The 27,382-nt window shown below is 46.6% G+C and overlaps 1 protein-coding gene across 4 annotated transcripts in view; it reads right to left on the bottom strand.

Moving 5' to 3' along the window:
• The window catches only part of DIP2A (DIP2 acetate--CoA ligase A), a 964,533-nt gene that overhangs the window by 520,387 nt on the left and 416,764 nt on the right, over positions 1-27,382 (bottom strand). For all 4 annotated transcript variants that reach the window (XM_086956246.1, XM_086956248.1, XM_086956245.1 and 1 more), the window contains 2 exons: positions 10,619-10,721; positions 9,718-9,782 (listed from right to left, as the gene is read on the bottom strand). In XM_086956246.1, coding sequence (XP_086812372.1) covers positions 9,718-9,782; positions 10,619-10,721 — 168 coding nt within the window. The remainder of the gene's footprint in view (positions 1-9,717; positions 9,783-10,618; positions 10,722-27,382) is intronic.

The following is a 27,382-nucleotide window of genomic DNA, read 5'->3' as shown; positions in this document are numbered from 1 at the left end:
CGCTGGCCCCTTCATTGCGCAGGTTAGTGGATATAGCGTTGCTGTTGGCTAGAAGGGTCGTGGCAACGTGCTGGATGCGCGGGCCACTCCCCACCAAGGCGAGATGGCTTAGGGACCTCCAATACTGCTGCACTCAAACGGAATTGTACAGCGAGCTGCTGCCGCCCAAAAGCAGGCCGAAGTCCTTCTGGGACCTATACAAGGACCACCTACTAAAGGGGGATTGGGACGACACTGACACGTCGGAGGTAGACGAACTTCAGGCTGAGGAGTTGGAGAATGCTTTGGAACTGGGGCAATCGCCACAGGAGGGGCTCTAAAGCTTTTCTTGTAGGAAGTGGGACTAGGGAGGGCGCAGACGGTTCACGGGGAGGGTGGGTCGGGTGCGACACGACCTAGTGGACTGCTCGGGTGGGGGGTGGGTGCAGTACACTCTTAGAACATAAATGACATCACTCACATAGGAAGCATTACAGAGACTCCATCACAGTACTCAATAGCAAACGGGGAGGGCCCTGGGGTTGTTCGGGGGTAGTTTCTTTTTGTTTTTTTCTTTCCCACTCTTTCTTCCCTTTCCTTGTTGTTGCAAGACCACACTACTACATTTGTATTGTATGATTGCCGACTGTTTCAATGCTCAGCTGAAGCCTTACAGGGCACGATAAGACTGTCGTATATTGATTTGTTCCATCACCTTGCGCCGCCGGGCCTCCGGGATGCCGGCACTCAGGCTGTGTATAATGCTCTGCAGACCTGCCCACTGGGTTTTCACAAAGTTTTGTGCACTGTACAGTTGAACTGCAATGTCAATTTATGCTGACGGTTGGCGATATTAACAATAAAGGTCTTTTTAAAAAAAAAAAAAAAATAAGCAGGCTTACAAGCTTATAACATGGAATGTTAAGGGTCTTAACAATAGAATTAAGAGGATTCGGATTGCGACCTATCTCCGGAGATACAAGATAAGTGTGGCCTTTTTACAGGAGACACATCTCTGGGGGGATTGCCTGAAGTATGTTCAGAGGAGGTGGAGGGGCCAGTTTTTTGCGACCTCCTATTCGAGGTTCACCAGTGGGGCATTGGTGTGGGTGGCACCGGGGGTCCCCCTTCAAAATGTTGAACTGCTATCCGGATTCAGAGGGACGATACGTGGTGGTGGAAGGGACATTGGAAGGGAGACACCTGTGCCTAGTGAATGTTTATGCCCCAAACACCGATGATGGGGAATTTCTGGGGAAGATCCTGGGGAAACCTGATTTGGCGCCTGATATAGAACTGACTGTGGCTGGAGACTTTAACTGTGCCATTGATGGGGATTGGGACAGACACCCTCCAAGACCAGACGCTAAACCCAAGACTTGCGCGGCCATGCAGCAATTGCTTAATAATGATCACTTGTTGGACATATGGCCACACCGCCACCCGGATAGCCGGGTGTATTCTTGTTATACCCCGGCGACTAATACTTACAGCAGGATTAGATTATTGTTTCATACCAGAAGCGGCAGCTGGTCAGATTTTAGATTTTAGAAACGCAGTACCTGGCCTGCTATCTGTCTGACCACTCCCCTCTGCTGGTGGCCTATACTTTGAGCCGCCCACGCTCAAAAATAACTGTTGTGGAGACTTAATACAGAAGCGTTGACAGACCCGGTTTTTAAGGAAAAACTCACGACAGGGTTGGACGGCTACTTTGAGGAAAACTGGAACACAGCTAGTTTGAGGGCGTTTGAATGGGACGCAATAAATAGTGGTGTTGCAGGGAATATGTGTGGCCACGGAGTTGGGAGTGAGGAGTTGGAGTGGCACCTAGCACACCAGGAGGACCACTTAAAGGTTCTGGAGGCGGCCCTCCCCACAGACCCAGAGGGACAGACTAAGTGGACGGAACAAAGACAGAACTGAGGGGAGCTATAGGAGGCATTGGGCAAATATAACAGGTCCACTAGCAGACGTCGGTGGTACACTGAAGGGGAAAACGCAGGGCACCTACTGGCACGCCTGATTAGGGAGGAGACTCAGCCGACCCCAATACTAGCCCTTAGAACCGCTCAGGGTCGGGTGGTCTACACCCAACAGGAGATAAACACGGTCAAGAAAATATATTCCGAGCCCGCTACCGCCCTGCCAACTCTGGAAACCAATCTTACCGAAGTAGACCTGCCCTGCCTGGACCCAGAAAGCCAGGAGTCCTTGGGGGCGCCTTTCCGGGGCAAAGAGGTGAAGGCGGCGATCGCACACTTGAAAACAGCTAAGTACCCTGACGCAGACGGCCTAGCGGCGGAACTTTATAAGGAGTTTGGGGGAACCCTAGTTTCCCGGCTCCTGGAAGTAGTCCTGGACCCTGAGGAGACAGGTATGCTGCCCGCCTCCATGCGTGAAGCATTGATTGTAATGATCCCCAAGCCGGGGAAGGATCCCTTGCTCCCGGCCTCTTATAGGCCAATATCTAGGCTTAATGTCGACCTGAAGATTATTAGCCAGGTTTTAGCTTCCGTATCTTCAACAACTGGTGCATGACGACCAGTCTGGTTTTATCCCAGGCAGGAAAACGCTTCGGAATATCCATCGCCTGGCCCACGTCATGCAGTCCCTTGAGGGAGAGGGGGGGGGGGGGGGGGGGGGGGGGGGGTATCGGGGGGGGGTTGGGCAGAGCACCCTGGTATTTCTTGACATTGAACAGGTGTTCGATTCGTTCCGGTGGGAATATCTATGGCAGGTGCTGTTAAAAATGGGGCTGGGCGAGGGGTTTGTGAACTGGGTGAACTCCTTTATACTGGGCCGACAGCTAGGGTCCGCACAGGGCGTTATGTCTCGGATGCCTGTTCTATTGCTAGAGGGACACGGCACTGTACCCCTTGCTGTTGGCCCTCGCGATGGAGCTGTTGGCATGCCATCTTTGTGGGGTTCTACAGGGGAGTGGGATTCGGGTGGTGGCTGTGGAACATGTAATATCAATGTACACGGACGATGCGCTGGTATACCTGCGGGAGCCAACGCATTCGCTTCCGCTATTGATGACGGCGTTAGGCCAATTTGCCGAGATCTCTGGACTGTATGTCAACAACACCAAATCCCAACTATACCTGGTGGGGTCTGAGCAGGGAGGAGTACAGCTTCCCGAGAAGGGGATCCCCTGGGTGCCCGATGTGTTGCGCTATCTTGGGATTTGGATAAGCAGGGACAGAGGCATTTTTTTATCAACATAATATGGGGAGGATCCTCAGAGGTCTCCGGGGCAGTATTGAGTTCTGGAATACACTTCCACGTTCGCTGATGGGGAAGATTGCCCTTATTAAAATGGTGGTATTGCCACGATGTCTTTACACAATGCAAGGCTCCTTCTTCGAAATCCCGCACAAGGATTTCTAAGACCTTGATTCGCTGCTCCTACGCTTACTTTGGAATGGCAAACGCTGTTGGGTAAGTCTGGAGGTCATGAAAGGTACCTGGGGTAAAGGTGGCTTAGAAATCCCGGATCTGGAACTTTATTATTTTGCGTCCCACTTACAGCACGCAGTGGCTTGGTTGGACACAGACCCCTCATGGGAGCACTCGCTCATAGCCGACACTTACGGGGACCGACAGCTGGGCGCACTTTTGTGGCACTCGGATGGTCACCAGAAGCAAGGCCCCCCACTAGGTGGATTAATGGCGGCCGTCTGGGCCAGGGTGATTAAACAAATTATCAAAGTGAAACCGTTCACCCTGGAGGCGGATTTTTGGTTGATGCCACCTTTTGAGTGTATTGAACGCGTAATGTCCGTAGAAAAATTGAAGAGCACACACATATCCTGGTCACATTGATTACCATGGCGGGCGGGGGGAAGCTGGTCACGCATATGTATAGGGCTCTTAGGGAAGACAGGAAAGGGCGTGAGCCAACAGGAGAGAACGCCACGGGACTGGGAGAAGATTTATGCGGGAGTCCCAAAGGTTGCAGTCTCCAATAGATTTAAGTAGATCCAATACAATATGATCCACATGACGTATATATCTCCCAAACGCTTACACACCATTGACAGTTCGAGGGCCTCCTGTTGTCCCAGATGCCACTATGACCCGGCAGACTTCACACTTATGGTATGGTCATGTCCGACGATCCAAGGATTTTGGGTAACAACCCTAGAGGACCTGCACAGGATCACAGGTTTGAGGGTGGCTCTGGAGGTACGCACCTGTATCCTGGGACTGATCCCCCGAGACCCTAAACGCAAAACCAGTAGAAAATTCCTAGAATTAGGACTGGTGACGGGCAGACGACGAATAGCAATCCACTGGTTAACACAGCATGGGCCACTACCAGCACGCTTGAAAGCTAATCTGAAGGAATGGGCACTGGCGGAGGAGGGGCACATGCGTAGTACTAGGAGGGACGCTAAACTGCCGGAGGTGTTACAGGCATGGGGGTTAATGTTCCAGGAGATAGACAGGGTCGGCCCCAGCTCTACACAGGCGACGGCCATGGGAGTCCCCCAGACAACAGGAGAGGCGGAAGGATACCCCGACCGGAATGTTTGCTCACTAGGCCTTAGGATGGGTGGACCCGGTGGGAGGGGTTTAAGTATGGGGGGGGGGGAGTTTGTTTACAAGTTATTAAATTACCAACGTGACACATGTTGATGATGCTTTCGCTGATTGAAGGTTTGATGGACGCTTCAGCGGACACTCGTATTGATTCATTAACACAGGGGGAATGTCTTGCTCACTGTATGGAGTGGTACATGTGATGTAACTATTTTCAGTTGTAAAGTATGTCAAGAAACTTGCAATAAAGAAATAAAAAAATAAAAATAAAAAATCGCACTGGGACATTTCCTAGGGAAAAAGGTAAGTAAAATCAGTTTTGTACAGTTGTAGTTTTTCAGGTTTTCATACAAATGAACTCCACACTTAAAACATTTTTCAAGGAAAAACATTCAATGTATTCCTATGGAGAGAAATTAAGTTGTCGCTTACCAGGTAAGTACTCGGTCTTTGGGGTTAGAACAAGGGTCCCCCCAGGGTCAAGGATACACTGTAAAAGCACCCTCAGCGGCACAAGGGTAACCAGGTGCAGAGTGCTGAGGCCCTATGTTAGCCGATAGGGGGACTCGGTTGGTGGCTGCTAACAAGCGGGCCACTGGGTTGTGGGATCAAAGCTCCTGGTGTTAGGCTCAGGGCAAAGGGAGATCCTATTTAGCAAACAAAGTGCACCTGCAGCGGCGAAGGGGTAGCTGGGTGCAGGGTGCTGGTTTGGGGCTGGGTGCCCTGTTGATTTCAATGGGATATTCTCTGGTTTCAACAAAGACTGCAGGCTCGGGGACGAAGATCTTCTGGAGGTGACCACTGGTTGGAGAGGTAAGTTGCGATGCCTGGGGATGCTGGAACACCGTCGGTTCGGCCACCCAAGGCCGTGGGACTTCAGGTGCAGGGGTATCTTTAGGCATCAGGTTTTCCTTACTAGCTCCGGTCGTAGTTGGGGGACTCTCCAGAAAAAGGCTGCAGGCGTTGCTGGGACATTCGAGGCAGGTCAGAGATCACCAGATCTCAAGTCAGAATAGCCGGGGAGACCTCCTAATGGTGCTGGGCCACTCGAAGTCGGGCCGTGAGCAACAGGTGCAGAGTGGCAAGGATTTGTGGATTTGAAAGAGCCAGAGTCTGTTGGTCAGCAAATCCGATGCTCACGGGAGACAGAGTCTTTTCTGTGTAAGGCAGGGCAGATCCTCAGGGTTCTTGAGGTTGCTGGTTGCAGGACACAACGGAGTTTCGCTTCTGCAGGTTCGAGGTGGGGACAGGCCGGAGGGCTGGGGCCAAGTCAGTGGGCGTCCTACTCTTCTCAGTTTTGGCACGGCTTCCTCGGTCCGCCTTCTTTTCTTCTTAGTTGATTCTTGTCTGAGGAGGCAAGGTTCAAGGGTGCCCCTAAATACTAGACTTAGGGACGTTACAGGTAAGTAAACGTTGGGACTAATGGGTACCTTCCTTGAGATGGGTACACCCCCTATTATTCCACCCTCCAGTAGGATGGGGGCATATGCCTCACTCTGGTTGGCTGGGTCCCCCCCATCTGCAAGATAGCGGGAACTTAGAGTTGTGCTTCACCTAGCCTCCCCACCTGAGGGGTTGGCAAAGGTGGGCACACCTCCTTTCCTCAGTAGAGTGGTGTGGCTCACTGTAGAGTGGTGTGGCTCACTGGTTAGAGGCGGCAGACCCGGAAGCAGAGGTCGACCAGGGTTCGATTCCAGACGCGGCAGGGTCTTGGGCCATGGTCAGCTGACTCGATAATTCTCGCCTTGGTGCCTACTCCAACCATGGGTCCCACTCAGCAACTCTGGGCAAAAGCTTGCTTAATCTCTACTAACGGCCCCATCAGCGCCGGGAATGCTTGTCTTCACCGTGGAAATGCCCAGGAGGGACCATCACACAGGGAAAGCCAGGATGGGTTCCCCAGCGGTACACAGCGCCAGGACGCCCCTTTGCTGGGACAGCAGTGCGCTTTACAAGTATACGACATTTAACATTTAACTTGGGTTTCCCACCGATTCTCCCGTCTAAAGTGGGAGTCAGAACCGGTGGTGGCCAGTTGCTGGAAGCAGCAAAGAGCCTGGAGAAGTTCACAAAAGTGGCAAGCCCCTTTGTGGACCCTGCCCATCCTGAGGGTTGAAGCTTGGCACCTCGTCCCAGGAAGTGCATTGTTTCAGACCCCTGAGAGCAGCAGGCTCTGGACCAGGGGTCCAGAAACATGTCTGGTGGTGGCAGCTGGCGAGCAGCCACTCAGCCTGGACACTAGTGTTAGGTCGTTTTTCAGGGGGCATCTCTAAGATGCCCTCTGTGTGCATGTTTTATTAAATCCCACACTGGCAACCGTATGGGTTTAATGTGCTGAGAAGTTTGATACCAAACTTCCCAGTTTTCAGTAAAGCCATTATGGTGCTGTGGATTTCATAATGACAAACTCCCAGCACCATATACTCTTAATGGGATTACTGCACTTACAATGACTAAGAATTGGCTTAGACACTGTAGGGGTACAGGGCTCATGCACCTGTACTCTCACCACTGGTAAAGGGCACCCAGCTAGCGGGGTGGCTGATGTATGCCAGGGCAGTGGGTTGTAGGCATGGCACACGGGATGTGTGCCATGTCAACTCTACTTTGTTCTGCACCAAAACACGCAGCCTGCAATGGCAGTGCGTGTGTGTAAAGGTACAGGGCCTCCAAGGGTGGCACAATAATTGCTGCAGCCCTTATAGGCCTTCCCTGGCCACAGTGCCATTGGTACCCATGGTACCTTTTACAGAGACTGGCATGTGGCCAGAGAGGTGCCAATTGGGGGTACAAGGTACAGTTTTGGGATACAACACAGGCCCGTGGAACCTGTTTGGTAGGGACCAAGGGCACATAGAGTCAAAGTGCATCAGTAGTCTGGCAAAAAGTAGGGGGTTACTGCAACAGAAACCCAGCTTCCTACACAGCTTGTCTGTGGTGACAGCATGCCATCCCTGGTCCTAACACAGCTTCTACAGAAGACAACTCAAGGGGAATGGGAAGAAATGAGTAGTAGAGATTGAAGCACCATTTCAGATGGAATGGGCCTTCCTGGGCTCCAAGCAACAGAAATAGCATGGAGTAGAACAGCAGTCAATGATTGTTCTCATGAAAAACAAAAAGGTCCACCAAAGCCATAACTTAATGATCAATGCTTCAACACATCTGTGAACCTCTGAGCAAAAAGTAAAAAATGTGTGATTGAGAGTGAGAAATGCCTGACAATTGACAACTCCATACCACTAGAAGAACTTCTACAATTCACATAGAGAAAGAAGAGATAATACTCCTCACCGTGTTTTCTTATATGTTGAAATTACATTAAGATGGACAGGAACCACCATTGGGAACCTTTCATGTTTGTGGACAGTCTGTCTAAAAATAGACTGGAAGTACTATGCCTACTTCAAAAAAAGGTATATGTGAGAGGTAGGGTGGTAAAATCGTAATATAAATCGTGTACCAAATAAAAAAACTCCAACTATGCACTCTTATGTGGCCATGCAAGGGCACGGATCAACTGCAGTAATAGAGACTGTTAGCCTGTTCAAGTGATGCAACAACTAAAGGGAGCTGCAACCAGGAGGTGGCGGTCTAAACTCGTCCAGCTGGGCAGCAATGGTACACGAAGGTAGCAAAGATACTGACAGAGGTGCGTGCAGAAAGTCAAGGACGGGTACTGACTTAGCATGTGGGTAACTTTGCAGTCAGTCAAGTATAGGAGGGGAGAGACAAATCCACCCTAAAGTGGCACTAGATTCCAAGCATAGGCACCGCTCTGCTTGCGGAGTGTGACCTGTGCTTACTCGTCCATTATTCTTCTCAAAATCTACAGTCTATAAGAGATTAGGCCAAGTCAGGATTTTCAGCCTCCATCGTTGGCAATATAGCAGAGTAGCTGCTGACACCAATACTCCTCAAGACAACGGACAGCCTGAACTTACCAGGACATAAGTTCTAAACTATTTGCAAGACAGATACAAATGCAGCAATCCTGAGAACTATTCAAGTACACATGTGCATTGATTGCACAGCCCAAAAATTAGCGTCACCAAGTGAGACAGAATACCAAATTTACTGCAAATAACAAAGAATCAGAGACACTTGAGCTTCTTGTGCCTAAAAGAAGCTATTTTCAGGAACATTGACAGCACCGTTGGTAAGGTAGAAGTCACCACTTCAAGTGACGTTTGATACACTAATCAAGCATGTGTGGTCTCTCGAGTGTCAGTCGGTACTTTAATGGGAAATGTATTTTTTAGCTACAGACTGAAATCTGGGGATATTGTACAAAATTGATACTCCTTGAGATTAAGCATCTAGTATAACAGAGGCATGCATAGTCTCACTACTAACCACAACCTCAACAGCATCAAATTTTCTAGCCCCTGAAGGTTATAAACAACATGCATCTGCTTTCAGTCTACAGCTTAGTGCGTATAGGAGTGAGTAATGTGTCAATTTATTTCACTACGGGTTTCTCCTCTCATACTAATCATATGCTCCAGTTTACGAGGTGGGAAAGTCTACCACTGGCAGTTATTTGAGGAATTGATGGCATCTACTAAATTGCTGGATATGTTCAGGCTGGATTAGGAAACATCATGAAGTTCATATTTTCAGCCCATAAAAAGCCATTTCCACTATGTTTTGCAAGCTTAGAGCTTGATTAGAGACCAGGGAAGTGGCATTAAGCCTACAATTGGGAGACCTTCTCTGACAAACATACATATCATGAAACAGTGTAGAGAGGAGACATTTTGCATTAGTCAAATTTAGAGGCAAGTTTATGATATCAGAAGCTAAATGCTACATCTTCCTACAGATAACACGAACAAGGAAATCCCAGTAGCACAGTAAAGTGAATTACGCAGTCATGGGTTTCTGAACATATTTTAGATACACAATTTGTGCTTATAATTTGTGTTTACAGTAAATAGATTTGATGCTTCAGACTTCTCCCTCTCAGAAACAGCATCTACTTCCAAATGTCTAGCTGCAAGAAATGCCCCAAATGCCTAAACGAGATGCAGGACTCTGTCCCGAGAATTTCAAACAACAGACGCAATATTGATACAAGAAAATACAATTGCTCCAAGCTCATCACATTACCTCATCCACTGCTAATGTGGTGCATCAAGGGACACAACAGTCATTCGTTTGCACTGGCACATGCTGTTGAATACTTACGGTTAAGACACCATGCCAAAGTCCAGCATCTCTCTTGAAGTCCAGAACGTTCGTTAATGTTTCAGCTGAAAGCAGAGAAACTTGAACTACAGGGCTGAACAAAATATGCACATTAATAGTATAAAATGTTCTGTTCAGACGCCTAAAGCCACATCAAAGCTGTGGCCCCGCAAACTACAAGTAAACCTTTCTCTAAAGCAATGTCTCACTCAGTCACAGCAACTGTGAATCAGAGTTTCACCAAACAATAAATATGTGCCTGCTATACAGAGTTGCAAAATCTCTAATCAAAAATGGGTAGTTTTTACCCTTCAAATATGCCAGAGTTAGTGGTTAGGTAAGAAAATAACAGAAACACTAATCCTTCTTATCTAGGTTGCAGAACCCTGTCTTGCCTGAGGAGATTCCTTCCCGTTTTAGAAATCTGTTGTAATGCTTTGAAAATACTTCTCAAAAGGTAAGGCGGTGCCCTTCAAAACTATTAATGTCCCAATTCACATCAATTCTTGGCAGATTATTGTGAACATTATTTTAGCACATTTTCTTACAGGGGTGCAGTATTTTCAACACACTTATCTCCAACCCAACCTCCCTCACCCAAAGTTGGGGCTAATACTACCTCCTTTAGGACAATGCCACAGATTCTCATAAGAGAGTTGTTCCTTTATATATAGCACTTATGCTGGCCTCTCCAGCTTCAAAGAAGCCAGTTAGTTTCTCAAAGTCTCACATATACTCTGTTGCCACTAGCTCTCTGGTTATGACCTTCCCCCAAACAGCAAAAATAGTAATAAATCATCAGTTCCCCACCCTTCCCCTAAAATAGCAAAGGATTCCTGTTACATTAGACAAACATAATCTACCATTCTAGGGTTTCCTGAACAACAGAAATATCACATACCTTCAGAATATCCACATGCCTGAGTTAGGGCGTGGCAGTGTGCCAGCATGGAAGCATGGGACACGGTGATACCAACTGTGCTGCCTTCTTTACTCGTCTTATACTGCAAGCAAGGAAAGAGAAATACATGAAGAAAACAGGAAACTTTCCAAACATACCTTTTATATATCAAGCCCTTCTTAATCTTACAGCAGAACCTGATAGAGCTACCCACATTAAATGGCACAAAACAATGTAAGAGGTTGTTCAATGGCTCCAAGGACATGCAAACATTTGTGGTTGTGGAGAGGCGACAAAGAATGTGGGCAGAACAAAAAACTCAGCAGAAAGGATGAGTGACACTGGCCTGTAGCACAAATAAGATGATCGGGATAGTAGAATGCACAATGACTTCACTTCCTTTTAATCCATTATCATGACTTTGGGACTAGTTGAGGTAAATAAAGATACAATGGATTACTAACCTGCTCAAGATTGCATACAGTGCCTACTGCTCACATTGTGCTCTTGAAGAAGAATGTGATGTCCTACTTCTTATCTGAGGCATGGGCTACAAAAATGAGCAGGTTGGCATCTGCACCGAAGGCATTACCTGAACTTTGATACCAGGCTGCCAATAATGAGACTTTTTTTCCACCATGGCTTAAGGTTGAACACACGATGGACATGGTGCAGATGGTTCAGAGCCTGACTGAATCCATGGTCGTCCTCTTCACCCGCTACAACTGAATCAGCTATGTTTATCCATTGGCTCACTACTGCTATTTAGCAGCAGAAAAGCTCGATAGGAATTTATGAGTGTCTTTCTTTGGGTAATACTAGTGACTCTAGCAGCTGCATACGCAGAGGGCAAGAGTCACTACATGGACTCTCCAAGTGAGCAACACGAGCAGTGCTACAAGCCAATTTTGATGCTAACATTTCTACCTGCAGAATTCAAAGTTTTAACAGGATATACTTCTAGCTTCAAGATTGTGTGAATCTTAGACTGTAATTCAATTATTTTTACCCATCTACTTTTGAGATAGTGGGACACTAAACATTTCTTGTGATAAACAGATTGTTAAATCTTCTAATTCTGTGGTTTCAATCAGCATTTAAGAGACCGATCTTCCATCTCAGAACAAAAGGCTGACATGTCTTGGAAAGCTGGCACTCGTTTCTGGGGAGACTTGGGTGAAACAAAATATCAAGACATGAATTTTGAAAGGGGTGGTGTGTACACACACAGAATAAGCTATGTCAAAGCACAGAAGTATAGTGCATCATCTGCAAACTCAGACAGAACCAGATAAAATGGCACAACAAGGGAGGGATACAAACAGGGTGCCTGTAGTAGCTTCCCTATGAGGGGAAAGCTATTGAGCCATCTGTGAGGCAAATAAGTGAAGACAAATTGATTTATCAAGAGACCTATTGAATACAGCTTGTGAAAATGCATTAGAGATATATTTGGATGAGCATGCATGGGCTGTAGTTGACCTCAATGTCTTAAAAAAATATGAATGAGCAGAAGGGATCACAAAATATATATATTATTATTATTTATTATTATTTAAAATTTTATATAGTGCACAGTTACCCTTGGGCATCCCAGCGCTTTTCCAGACAACATCAGATGGTACAGACGGCAAGATTAACGCACTCAAGCGGGAAACAGAAAGGTTTTAAGACCTTTGCGAAAACGCAGTGTGCCAGTCTCGGCGCGTAATTTTAAAGGGAGCGAGTTCCACAGCTTTGCCATGTTGAATGAGAATCTTCTCCCGCCCGTGCGGGCCGTTTTGACTCTGGGGACTAGCAGGAGATGTTTCCGATCAGATCGCAGCGTTCTGCTTGCTTTGTATGGGGTCACTAAGTTCTTTAAGATGAGGGGGCCTTTCCCTAAGAGGATTTTATGGGCAGTACAAAGTGCCTTAAAAATCACTCTCTCCCGCACTGGAAGCCAATGGAGCGCCTTCAATGCCGGTTTCGCTGATTGCGTCCTCGGAACATCCATAAGCAGCATTGCCGCTGCATTTTGGACCTGCTGAAGAGTCTTGAAGGTGGATTCAGGGGCGCCCAGAAAAATGGCGTTGCTGTAATCCAGTCTAGATGTTATCAGACCCGAATCAACAGCTTCCTCGATGTTACCGGTAGGAGAGGGAAGATTTTACGAACCGACCGTAGCAGGGCGTAACACACTCCTGCGGTTTTCTTAGCTTGGGTGCGAAATGACAAGTCTGGTTCTAGCCAGACTCCCAAGCTCTTAATCACCTCTTTGGGGACCGGGAGGTCTCCCATGCAGCTCGGCCAGCTAATCGAAGGGAGAAGAGGAGTTTTACTCCCAAGCAGCATTATTTCCGTCTTCGAGCCGTTCAACTTGAGGGCAGATTCTTCCATCCAAGTATGAACGTCCGACAGACAGGAGTGCAGAGTATCCGGATTGTCAGCCAGTTGGGATAAAGAAACCACCAGCTGCGTGTCGTCAGCGTAGCTGACGATTTTGATGTCATATGGGGACACTATGTCCTCCAGGGGGGCCATATAAACATTAAATAATGTAGGGCTAGGAGGAGCCAAGCTCGCGACCGTGATGGCCGCGTTGTAGCTCGGCTCCGTTAACCTTCTCGCCTGATCTATTAATCCTGTGCCTTATCCTGCCCCGAGAAGACATACTCTATGTAATATGGAAACATGAAGGATTGCTGATACTTACCGTCTGCTCCGGATGCTCCTGGGTGCGGCGGATCCTGAGCTGTGCCCTTCTTTGCTTCGGAGCCTGCGAGGCGGGTGGGCCTGGACTTGCCAGCGGCTCCCGACTGGAGCGGAGTTCCAGCACCGGCCCCTGGTGGCGGAGAGGGGTCGACCGAAGAGGCCAATGTGCGATTGGACCTGTGGCGACTGACCGGGTCCGGTCTGGTGGTCCGGGACCTGGTGGGACCTGGTGGCAGGGCGCCGTATCCCACGGACGGGGGTTGACCGCATGGGAGACGCGTCTCCCCTTTGTCTCCGATCCGGCCATCTTGAAACCCTCCGCCCGGACTCGGCGGGCGGCGCCCATGAGCCGGAGGCGCCGGCTACCCCCAATGTTTCGGTGGCCCGCTTCCCTACATCGATGGTGCGGTTGGCTGTCCCCGGCTGGCTTTTATTGAACCCCGCTGGCAACCGGTTCGGGGCTGGAGTCTGCAGTGGCTTCCCCGTGCCGACAAGATGGCGGCCAGCGCTCTGTCTCTCAGACCCGTCGTTGACGGGAACACTGGCCTGTCGCACGGCACGTTTGCTGAATACTGTAGGGGTGATCCTACGATTGGCGACGTCCTCGCTGCCTTGAGCTCCTGGCGTGAGTCCATGATATTGCCTGCCGCTGGGCCGGATGACGATCTTCTTGACGGGCTCGCTGAGCTGCCCTCCACGTGTGTGGACCAACCGCTGAACTGTGTTGCGTGGCCCTTTCCGGAGGTTGATGAGACCACTGCCGTCATTCGTCTGGAGGTCTGGATGCTCTGCTTCAGCGGGAGAGCTTTCCTGGAGTGGAGATGATGGAGGGACTCCAGCCGGGGTCCGTCCGGGTCTGCCGTGCCGTGACTCCCGGAGATTATTCACCTCGCCCTGCTGAACCGGGATCCGCTGTTTGCCCTAGCGGGGTGAGTGCCCCTTCTTGGTCAGCGGGGCGGTGCTTTTACTGCCTGCTGTTATTGTCGCTTTTTCTTGCCGGTCCGATCCAAGGCCGCCGTGACTGGTGCCGTGACTCGTGGCCTGGAGTTCTTACGTTTCGCTCCTGGCCCGTCTTCTTCTGGTTCATTGTACACTCCGTGTCTATGGCTCTGGACAGACGGGGACAGGGTTGAGATAACTTGCATCGGCGGATTGCTACTTCGTGCAATGGATAAATGGCGTGCTTTCAATTGTACAAGTATGATCGCTTCCTCTTCATGCTCCTGATATTTGACTTTGAAGTGACTTCCTCTTCTCGTGGGTTGCAACTGTGCTCGGGTGGGTGGTGGGTGCAGATCGTTTTGATTATATGTCTCCTCTCCCATTAGTTCTTTAGTTCTTTTTTCTCCCTTCCCCTTTCTTCTTTTTGGTCAATATTTATCCTTCTTACTTTCTGACTCTTCTATATTTCGGGTTCGATTAGGGCGACAGGCACACTGCTGGGGGGGTAGGCCATAGCCTTCTACAGGGGTGCAGGGTGGTATGGGTGGGGTTGGGTCTGTATTTTCGTTTTTTCCTTTCTTATTTGGTTCTATGGCTCTTAAGTATCTCTCTTTCTGGACGCCGCGCCTGCATGTATGCCTCCTGGGGGTTTTTTGCCAGTATAGTACAAATGGTCTTATTGCTATTGCCCGCACATTTCTGTATCCTGTTTACCCTGATTCCATGAGCGAGGCCCTTTCTTTGTGTGCTGGGTCCGATATGGGGCATATGCTGTGGTGCCGCGTTCTTTCTTCTCTCTTTTTTCATCTTTTCCTCGATATTCTCCCTTCTTCTCCCCCCCTCCCCTTTTTTTGGGTTGATATAGCGGATGGTGCCTTCTATGTTATGACTCTGACTTTCTTAAGTTGTACTGGTGCGTACTTTCGTGGTAGCGGGTGGGCGGTTGGCAGCGGTGGGAATTGTTTGCAGTTATGGGACTTGAGCTTGCTTTATTTCACTGTAGCTGCTACTTCTAAACCTCGCTGTGTCTTGTATTACTGCTTGCCAGCGGCCCGTCACGGACTTTCGGATCTCAATACTTGCAATATTCCTGCTATACACCCCATTATATTATAAAATTAACCTTCCTCCATCCTACTCATGGCGGTCTCCTTGGGATTTTATGCCTCAACTGTTTGCTTTTGATATGTTAGAGGCCTGCCGGAGATCTCTCTCCTGCTTCGTGCGCTTATACTGTGTGGTGGCCGGCCCGAAGGGTTGTAGGCCCGTATTTGTAAGCTTGTCATGCACAATAAAGGTTTTCAAAAATTATAATAAAAAAAAATAATAATGTAGGGCTCAGGGAGGAGCCCTGTGGCACTCCACACTGGAGGGGGATCGATTTATAACTCTCACAGCCATCCCAGACCTGATAAGTTCGTCCGGTAAGAAAAGATCTCAGCCACTGCAGGGCCACCCCGGACACCCCTACCTCAGCCAGCCGCCGAATCAACACCTGATAGTTCACGGTGTCAAACGCCGCACTGAGGTCCAGGAGGATCACTGCCACTGACCCTCCTGAATCAAGAATACGTCTAGTTTCATCGACGACCGCCAAGAGGGCCGTGTCGGTGCCCTGACCTGGGCGAAAGCCGGTTTGCGAAACCCGGAGCAGTCCATTCGACTCCAAGAAGGCTGACAATTGTTTGTTGACCAGCCGTTCAGCAATTTTGCCAAGGCCCGGCAACAGAGAGATGGGCCTAAAGTTAGACAGGTTGGGCTTTTTTAAAAGAGCCTTAACAACAGCAGTTTTCCAAGTAGGTGGCACCAAACCCTGGACAAAGGAAGCATTCATTAGGTCTGCCACAGGAGCCACAATGGATGCTGCTGCTTGTTTAAGGAACTTCATGAGGACCGGGTCCCTAGGGGAGCCACTTTTCAAGGATGCTAAGGTTTTGGATACCTCGCTCACTGATACTGGGCCAAAGGAGTCAAGGTGGAAAGCTGTCTCTCTGACCTGAGTTCCTAAAATCAGCTTCCCATTATCCTGAGACAGCATGGGCTGGGGCAGGGTGTTTAAGATCTTCGCAATTTTTGTGTGGAAGAACTCGGCGAGCTCCGTGCATTTTTGTTTGTCATAAGTGACAGCCGGCTCGGGAACTTTGAGAAGTTCTTTAACCACTTTGAAACTCTCTCTAGAAGAACTAGAGGCAGATTTAATACGATCTTCAAAAAATAGGGCTTTTGCCTGTCGAAGAGCGGACTTATAGCCCCTCATTGCGACACGATATTCTTCTCTCCTAGATAATTCCCGTTTCTTCCTCCATAACCTCTCCAGCTTTTTACATCCCTTCCTGAGGGTGCGAAGTTCTACAGAGTACCACGGAGCAGAGCCTACTCTTTTCTCCCTCTTTTGAACTCTCTTTTTAGGAATGAGAGCGTCCAAAGAAGCAGATAGCCAATTGTTAATGTTGGCATCAGCCTTAACTCGGTCCGACTCAGAAGGAAGAGGCATATCTTCCAGCTTGGAGGTCCAGTCGTTAGCCGTTAATCTGGACCAGGCTCTGTCGACCAGAAAAGCCTGCTTGGCACTTGTAGGCGGTGAATCGATTTGCCAAAGTGCTGATACCAAGAAGTGGTCGGACCACGGGAGGGGATGGGCAGGCCTAGCTATGAAACGGGGAATGTTGGAGAACATTGGATCAAGTAGGTGTCCCTTTTCGTGCGTGGCCCCGGAATTAATTAGGACCAGCTCACACTCTTTTAAGTCGCCCTGGAGATCTTGGGCTGCTGGGTCAGTGGGGTCGTTAAAGTGGAGATTAAGATCACCCAGCACCATGAAATTAGCCGTAGATGAGGCCAAGGTCGTCACTGATTCCACAAGGGAGCCCACAAAGTTACCCAGAACGCCCGGGGCCGGTAATATATATATATATAAATATATATTGGAAAGTAGAGGAATGAAATGGAAAGACAGAAGGTGCTGAGCAAATTACCTTTAATAGTGAAGACATGACAATGTTTTAGGTCAACAAGCGTTGGGAGGTATTGAAAGTGAGGGGAAGGAATTCAACTGGTAAGAGACAGAACTGGTTAGAAGAACGATAGGAAAGGCAAAATAGAACCTTACAATGTCAAACAGCTACATATAATGGGAGACATGCAATTGAAGATATCAATTAAGAGGCAAGGGATGAGAGGAAAAGAAAATAAACGATGAGTAAATGAAGCAAGGCAGAAGAAAGATCAAGTAACCAACAAAGAAGAAAAGAAACCTAAGAAGAACAGGAAAATACCAAGAAAAAGGGGTAGAAGTAGGAGACAAAATGAGCTGCAGAGGAGAAGAAGCTAAGGGGAAAGTGAAGGTCAAAGGGAAAAGTTAAGGTGAGGATCAAAGAAGCAGCAAGTAAAGAGGAAAAGAAGCATTAGCCATAGAAGTAGAAGGCCAAACGGTAGGGAAAGGCTAAGGCAAGCAATAACCATGAAGAACAAATGGTTTCCAGAAATGAACCACGATGGAGACAGGGAACTAGCAAGAAGTGTAGTGAACAGAAGAAGGCCGAAGCGCTGTGCATGGGAGAAAGCAACACAAGGTGCTGTAATGGCCAAGTACAGTTTCACACTCAGTGCGGAGAAGAACCACACTAAAGGCTATGGGGGAGTATTCTGACACAGGGTGCTGGGAAAATACACTGTTGAAAACTGCAATGGAGAAAAGATTGATTAAGGAGAGAACAGATAACAAAGGATACAGGAGTAAACAAACCAACAGAGTGCACATCAGACAACAGGCCTGCAAAGGGAGCAAGGGTAGAATAGTGAAGGAAAGAACAGATTCAAAATGCATGTGAGAGAGGAAACTCAGAAATGGTGTGGGGCAGAGTAAGCCAAGAAACGGGATGGGGCATAAAAAGTCGAAAAAGGACATAGGTTAGACCATGGAAAAGGCGTAAGGGAAAGTAGTCTTAGTAAGTGCATGGTGCAAAACCATAAGGGTTGTGAGAGTAGAGCAAGAATAGGCGTGGGGCAAGAGCAAGTACAGGCGTGAGGAGAAGTCCAAGAAAGGGAAAAGACCAATAACAGGCGAAGGGAAGAAGACCAAGGAGGAGGTTTAGAGAAGGAGACTAAGGAAGGGTGTGGGTGAGATGATAAAGGAGGGGTGTGGGGGAGATGACAAAGGTGGGGAGAGGGGGAGATGAACAAGGGGGTGCGCAGATGAGAAAACTAAGAAGGGCTCATTGGAGAAGATCAAGGGGGATTCTGGGGAGAAGACCATGGTGGTGTTCGTAAAAGAAGGTCAGTAAGGGTAGTGTGGAAAAAAAGACAGAAAGGGGCACAGGAAGGATACCAACAGCAAACGATATAAGAAAAGAATAAAAATGAGTGGAGAAGCGGATCAGATCAGCAAGAAATCAGTGGAGTAGAGAGGTGCCAGAGAAATAAGGAGGAGGCAGGGGATCAAGAACAGAGGTCCAAGAGGAGTAGACCAGAAAGGAGCTGGGGAAAAGCATAGAGAGAAATTGGGGGATTATATCATAGTAAACTAGAAGAGGTAAGGTCAGAGAAGTATTAAAAACAAAAAAAGTAATCAAAAAGGGAATTTTAAAGTTGAGAAGGGGGGAGTACAATCAAAATCGAGGCCACAGACATAAAAGTTGACACAAAAAGGCAACAAGAAGGGGCAACAACAACAAAAAGAGGAAATACAGAGGAGGTTTTCAAGAAACGTAGGAAGGGCAATGTTAAGAGGAGGAACACAAAGAAAGAGTCAAAAGATTTGTGAAAATCATATGGTTCTATTGGTCTGACAATACGAACGGCAGAAAGTTAGAATGAATGAAATGGGAAGACCCAGGGCTTATTTCTAACAGGCTCGCCCTGATTCTCCTTTTCCTCATTTACCAATATAAGTTGTTTTCAAAATGAATCTATTCTTCTTTTCCTGTCCCTACCAAAGGTGCATTATATATATATGTACACATATAAATATTTGTAGAAACATGTAAATGAGGGGTGTGAAAGCTAGTAGTAGATAGGGAGAGTCATTCTCTTACATATACATTGGTGAATTTGTAAATTTTACATCAGTATTACCATTGTACAATGCAATGTTAATACATTACAAGCCCATGGGTTCTTGAACATTAAATAGAAAAAGATAAAACAGTCAACTTAAACAAATTAAAAACAATATCATCCATCTCTTGCCAAAGGTATCCAAACCACCACTGATACTGAATCTTTTCACACGTTACAGAGAAGTCATTGTTCATTCACTGTGAACTAAGGCATTTTTTCATTTTTGTTTGCCTCCAGATTATGCATTTGGGAAAGATGAAGTTTGGTAGCCTTCATCCAGATACAGACAAAGGCTATCACTTACATGCTGGGGCCCTCAAAATCATCACACCATGGCAGAGGAGCATATATTGAAGTGGAAAGAACTTTATACATGGTGGTTTAAAGCCCCTGCAATTTAAAACTAGGAGGTAACTCATGATAAACATCACTGACCCTATTTTACTAGCTAAACGGAGACAAGAGCCCAGGGGTTTGATTTATGTGCAGGGAGTTAGCATTAAGACTAAAATTATTTACTTGTTCTCTTCAGCTTTGCTTTCCCTGCAGCTAGTAAATGTTTGTGAATATAGAACCAGAAAAATGTGGACCACAAAAGGTGTCAAAAATACAAATAATGCAGACGTTCAGAACATACTTCAAGGCACAACTTGATAATCATGATTAGGATTCACATTCCCAAAGTAGTACTTAAAAACAGCAGGTGTGATACATACCACAACCTTTGCTAGTCACGCATATGCCTGGGGACATTACTGATTCCTGTAGGCTAAATTATGATTATGCAAGATACAATGAATCAATCACTTTCGTCCTGTCCCTCTTACAGGGCGGAGATCACCATTTTCTTTACTCTGGGAAAGTTGTGGTGCTATCATAATAAGATCTTAAGCATCATTAAGTTTCGAACTTTCAAAATTACAAAGGTCTTCATCAGACCTTACAACTGGACACTAGGAACAAGAAATAAGAGACTATCTTCAGTCCTGAAGACACCTGAAAGACTCTACAGTAGTGGAGTATTAGGAATACTATAATATCAACCGTTAACCAATGGAAAACATACAATATTCTCTGGAACTCAATAGTGACTAACACCCAGAGGACCTGTAGCTTCAAGGTTCTAAGACTGCAACTAAAAATGTTACAGCACAAATACAAACTGGCCTGGAAAAGAGCTCAAAAGTTGTAAGAAATGTTCTTAACTGCAAGAGACAGGCCAACCACTCAGCCAAATCTGCCATTTAAGGTTGTCAAAAATGTGTCTACTCCAACAGGTAAACCAAAAAAAAGGGAGAATTTCAAACAAGCTGAAGCATCATTCATCATGAAGCGTAATTGTATTATTCCAAACTGATAGAAAATGTTCATCTAGAATGAGATTCACATTCATTCTCACTCACCATCTACATCAACAGAGGTGACTACTGTTTTTTCTTCCCAGACAAATTGTCCTTTGAGGCTTACGCCATTAACTTGACATATTCACCGTCACTCCTTGGACAATCCATGTACCAATCAAGCTGAACACCATAAAGGTCCAATGACACAAACATGTGAGAATCAGTCATTGTTTAACTGAATGAGAAACATGAAAGCCTGATTCTGTAAGAGTTGATGAAGCATATAAAAAACAGGGATGCCCTCAGAAAAGCGTCTACCATAGTTCAACGACAAAAGCTGAACTCAAAATTCCTTCTCTTGGTACTCTACTTGATAACTGAGTCTTTGAAAATCAGAAGATATTTCAAATTTAAGGATCTTGCGCGTCATGCTCATTACCAATGGAACAAGGAGAGAATAACATACAGAAAAATTTGCTGTAAAATAATGAACTATACTGGAGCTCCCACAGCTGTATGAATATATTAGCCATATAGCAAGAATAAAACTAAAGAGGAAAATTCCGCCAGACAAATCAAAATGTACTGAAACCATCAGACTCCCATTTGCTAGAAATAATCTTAGCAGACTACTAGTCTACTTGAAGGAAATGAAAGACCATGTGTATTTAGTATATGAATTATGTAGCACAACCTGGTTACACCTCCATGAGTACTGTAAGTACTGGCTTCAAGTGAGCAGTCTTCTCAATCGCTTAACCACACACCTCATTTTGATGGAGCTCATCCTCCCACAAGATGCAAGGCCAGCTGAACAACTGAACCACGAAAGTTATCTAAGCACAACATGCTAACTTTTAAATGGAGCAATAACCACTGAACAGGGAAAACCCCTACTCTGATCTTGTTCCAACTGATAAACTACTTGAGTCAGGTAACGTTATGTGTCCACTATTACTTACATCAAAAGACAAAGAAGAGTAATAAAACATAAGAGAAATTTCAAAGGGAAACAAAATAACCAGATGTTCACTGGGAGGCTGAAGTGACAGAAACACAGCTCCGGGTCTTGTATGCTTTTGATGCACATTTTCGGCATACTAAAATGCCACAAATGCGACAAAGTGTAAAACAGGGTTTAGAGCAGATGTGAGCAGGGCATACATCTCAAGTTTATCTCCATGAATTTAAAGAACAATGTCAAAGACCAGTGATGGTAGGCAAGTAGACTCAAGTTTGACTAGCTCCTTAAAGAGTAGTCAGTTTCAGCTAGCTCTTACGAAGGCCAAAAATGACCAAACCGAGATGACAAGCAACAGTTCATGAATATAAAAACAAACCGGCTATCAAAGACATGCAACCAGCCACTAGTGTATGATCAAAAGTGAAAAGCATAGCTCTTGATACAAGAGTATTATGGAGACAGGAACAGTATATGTGGACAAAGAAATAATCTGATGAAGAGACTCAACAATATTAGCCTACTACTTGCCAAAGTAGGATGAGCATAACAAAACAGAAAGTAGAGTGTTGAATAATGTCTTCTCAAGGGACAAAAAGGACTCTTAGTCTCTTTCTGAGTTTTATAAGAGAAGTTTTGTTTGATTTTCTGAAACGGTTATTAGTTAACCTTGTAGGTCTAATAGGGCTTTGGAATCATCTGGTACCTTGGAGTAATGCATTCAATGGAGGCGTAAAGTAAGACTTAAATCCGACTGTAACTCCACAGTGCAAGCAAAGGGGTGGTTATGCAGACAAGTAACAGTGGAAATCTCTGGACATAGTGTGCAGATTTGTCTGCAAACCTGGCTCATAATATATGGGTCACCCTTGTGGCAATATGTTTTCCTTGCATTAATATATCTTTCGGCAGCAAATAATTTTTACCAAAATGAATGCAACGCACAACAAATTATGGAGAGCAGGTTTAAACGAAAGCATGCACCCATTCCAGACATTCTCTTCACACTCTTCACAGTCCATTACTGCATGACAGAATTAATCCAATGATTATCCGCTTTCTTTGCACTACAGAGATAGGCCGGCCTAGTCTATAGCACTTAAAGTGCTTTAATACTGTATATACAGGTCTAATTTTTGGCCAGCTTAGTCATGTTGTAGGGATAATTATTTGTGGATTTAATATTGGTCTTGAATGACTTCTTTTGACTTGTACAATAGCTTTGAGTGGGTGCGGACGTTCTAACCGATCTGGGTTGTCACAAGGCTCTTGCTTCATGCATAAGCACTATATTCTCAGGAAGTAAAATGCAATGTGGCCAGACATCTGGTATTCAGAGCCGGAAACCATAGGTGTATGACTGTAGGACCAGGGAGGCTGTTTTGTTTCCTAGGTGGCGCTTTTGACCAAAAGTGGTTGCATTTTCTGGTTCTCAATGCTTTCTCTTAATTAAATGGTGGACTGGTACTCAGTTATAAATAATGAGGCCCTGAGTCTCTGGAACTTTTCAAATGTTTTAGCCATGAATTGCAATTTGTATACATTTACTTTCATGTGTCCTATTTCCAATATTTCATTTGTTTGTTTCACTGTTTTACTTTCTTTGAAAGTCTACGGTTTACGCCCTTGGTGTACAAAATCAGAATTGGGGGCTTTGAATGTCTTTATGTAAAAGTACTATTTCCTTTACTCTTATTCAATTACAGCCCAGTCTGGTGATGAAGGGAGCTGCTGAGGAATCAAAAATGATAGAATGCAGTCCGATAATGTAAGGTACTTACGTTGATCTTGAGCTGTATGCTTGAAGTGTTTTCCCTCCCCCCTCGAAATCGCTAAGGATAAGGGCCAGGGACTAGTAACAATGATATCAAAAGGGTTCTGGGGGCTTCATTAAGTGATATCGTCTGCATGGCTGTCTGGGAGGATTTTATTTGAAATGAAATGTTAGTTGGCACAGTCTAACGGTAGGACTAGGTTGGGATTATCTCAACAGAAAGAGAGGCTGGCTCATAAGGTGAAAGGATCATTGGATTATGGCAGTGTAGATGTACTGAACGCTCATGGTGGAGACATCTGAAAACAGCCTCACCTGATTCCAGGGGGAATTGTTTTTTTAATACAGGCTTGGATCCCAGAAAGAGGTGAACTTTGCTAGAAGATATTAAGAGCATGACTTCGGACTATTTTAGAAATTTCTATGGATTTTCAGGGCTAAATACACTACAAAGCGAACTTTGTGCAGAATCCCAGGTAGCCACTTCATCCATTAATAGTCTGTTTGGTTTCATGTCTCTATGGGGAACTCTATGTCTTTCACTAGAAGCTCAGACTCTCATCAGGGACTGATGGGGCCTAGAGAAGTCAGAGTGCATGGTCAGCATGGGCTCAAATGCATAGCTTGCATATGGAACAAGCAATGCATTCACTTTGGTCACTGTAGCAAACAGGATACATTTATCTGCGGAGCAGTCAAAGGGTGGAATGGCACAGTGGGAAAACTATAGCTACAGGTCAGCTATTACATCACCCTGAAATACATCAATAAGGGCCTGCCCCATGGCTGTGCAGGCTCTTGTGAAGTAAAAAGACTAATCATGCATCTTAAATACACAAGATATGACCAGTATGCTTTCAATTCTATGGAAGGATCACACAAAGGCAATCTGCTACCTATTAAGTTCACAATGCTGTGTAAGAGTTTCAGACATCAGATCACTGGATATTTCAGCCAGGTCTTTCTCAGCCCAAAGTGTGTTATGTGCCATTGTCTGTAGGACACAGACAAACAACACAGAAGAAAGATGGAGTAGTTTCTGTCCTGTAACTCCAGTTCTGTAGTAGGGGTATCTCTGTTAAAGTCATAATCTAGTGAATAGTCCCGCCCATGTGCGTGGACCCCGGAGCAATCAAAAATAATCTCTTAAGTCGTCAAAAAATGCAGACCTGCACAGACACTTAAGAGAGAATTTAAAGACAGATAATGCAGCCTATATCCACAGGCTACACTGTCCAGTACTTCAACTAGAAATTCCACCAAAAAACCCACAAACAGCACAGTTTTTCCAGTGTTCTCCACAGAGAAAAACCTTCCCCTACCAGCAGAAGCCTCTGGAATGATAGAGAAAGTAGTGGACAGACAAGCCCCATAGGCTGCCATTATGTGGCTCAGAACAGGATACTGTGCCTTTAAGAGAACCTTCCAGAACTCTCACAGTATCCCAGAATGCACAGCAGGTCCCTTTTACTTTCAGTTCTTTTTGAAAGCGTAACACGCCAGACCTGTAGCATTACTTACATGAATATCTTTCTCCACCGGGGAAGAGGGCGGGCGCTTATGACTATAACAGAGATACCCCTACTACAGAACTGGAATTACAGGACAGAAACTACTCCTTCTGTAGTAGGGGATCTCTGTGTATAGTCATAGTCTAGTGAATAGAATGGCAAGCCCATCCCCACACCAAAGCGGCGGTGGAGAGAAGAGAAATAACACCACTACTGTGCGAACAGATTTCGCTGCGAAGCCTGCCCAACCTGAGCGTCTTTCCTGGCATCAGTGTCCAGACAGTAATGCTTAGCAAAGGTATGGGCCGACTTCCAAGTGGCCGCCTTGCAGATTTCTGCAATTGGAACACTACGCAGCAAAGCAGTCGTGGCAGCTTTGCCCCTGGTGGAATGAGCCTTAGATTTACCCCCTAAGGTCTTATTAGCCTTTTGGTAACACAATTGTATACAGGACACAATCCACCTAGAGATGAACTGTTTTGAGGTAGCAAGACCGGTCCTGACTGATCCATAATTGATAAACAATTGGTCTGACCTACGAATATCTTTGGTTTTATCCAGATAAAATTTCAACACCTTCCTAACAAAGGGAATGCAGAGATGAAGGATTCTGAAAAAACGTAGGTAAAGTTATGGTCTGGTTAACCCCTTCGGTGCTCATGACGGAACGGTTCCGTCATGAGGCACAGTGGAGCTGTGCTCATGACGGAAACCTTCCGTCATGACCACACTCATTATCATTGTCCCTCAGCACAGGAGGGGAATAGATCTAGCAGTGATGGGGTTAACATGGAAATCAGAGATAACCTTTGGAAGAAATTTAAGGGGAGTACGCATAACCTTAGCAGCATGGAATACCGGATAAGGTTCCTGGCAACATAACGCCTGAATTTCACTCACCCTGCGGGCCGATGTGATGGCCACGAGGAACGCCGCCTTCCAGGACAGGTGCTGCAACAAAGCCTTATGAATAGGTTCAAAAGGCTCCTTCATCAATCTGGACAGCACCACATTCAATTCCCATGAAGGCAAAGGAAGCCGGACAGGAGGGAACACTTTCTTCAAGCCTTCCAAAAAGTCCTTGATCACAGGGATCTGGAAGAAGGAAGTCTGTGAAGGGCATTTCCTGTAGGCAGTCAGCGCAGCGAGATGAACCTTAATGGAATGGAAATGAAGGCCAGACTGCTCCAAATGTAGAAGATACGGAAGTATGACATCTTCCTTACATGTCGTTGGGTCATAGTTCTTGGACTTGCACCAGATGCAGAATCTCTTCCACTTGTAAGCATAGGAAGTCCTAGTGGAAGGTCGCTTAGCCTCCTTCAGTATGTTCATACAATCTTCTGGTCGATTCAAATGGCCATATAGCACTATCTCAGGAGCCATGCCGCCAAACTCAAAGACGAGAGGATGGGGTGCACCATCTGCCCCCGAACTTCGTGAGAAGGTCCGGCCGGCACGGCAGCCGTATGTGAGGAAGGAGAGACAGGTGAAGCAGGTCCGTGAACCACCACTGTCTGGGCCATTCCGGGGCGATCAGGATCATCCGCGCCCTGGAGTGGGCCAGCTTGATGAGCACCGCCGGAATCAGGGGAATGGGTGGAAAAGCGTACAGAAAGCTGTTCGACCAGTTGATCCATAGTGCATTCCCCAGCGTCCCCTGCTGGTAGTACCTGGAGGCGAAGTCTCTGCATTTGCTACTTTCGGCGGTGGCGAACAGATCTACGTCTGGAGTCCCCCACCTTGCGAAGACTTCTCCTAGTACTTCGTCGTTTATGACCCATTCGTGGTTTTCCTGAATCAGTCTGCTCAGTGCGTCCGCCTGGACATTTTGCACACCTGGTAGATGGGTAGCCGTTATCGTCAGCCCTCTGGCCAGAAGCCAGCGTCAGATCGCTTGCGCCTTCTGAGACAGAGTGCGTGATCTTGAGCCCCCTGCTTGTTGAGGTAATACATTGTGGTTGTATTGTCCGTCTGTACAAGCAGAATGTTGGTCAGGAAGGACGGATGAAAGGCCTTCAGCGCCAAGTGAACAGCTCTGAGTTCCAGGATACGTAGACTTACAGATACGTTCCTTGTATCTGTAAGTCTCCGGAGTGTGCCCCCCAGCCGTGCAGAGACGCATCCGTCACAATAGTCTGCGTGGGAATGTCCTTGTGGAAGGGAACCCCTCTGAGGAGATTCTCCGCTGAACACCACCACTTCAGAGACTGAAGAGCATCCAGAGACAGTCGTATCTTGTCGTCCCAAGACCCTTTCCTCTGATCCCACTGATCCTCCAAGCACTCCTGCAATGGTCTCATGTGCAGTCGTGCGTGTGGCGTGAGGAAGATACAAGAGGCCATCGACCTCAGTAGAGAAAACACCGTCCTCACTGTTGTAGATGGAGCGGTCATAAGAGCCTGAGCCTTCCGAAGGAGTGATAATCGTCTCTCCTCCGAAGGAGACACGCTTGCTGACAGTGTATTGATGGAGGCTCCC

Source organism: Lissotriton vulgaris, chromosome 2_1 (assembly GCF_964263255.1).
Source record: "Lissotriton vulgaris chromosome 2_1, aLisVul1.2, whole genome shotgun sequence".
NCBI classification, from domain to species: Eukaryota; Metazoa; Chordata; class Amphibia; order Caudata; family Salamandridae; genus Lissotriton; species Lissotriton vulgaris.
This window is presented reverse-complemented; position numbering and strand designations above follow the sequence as displayed.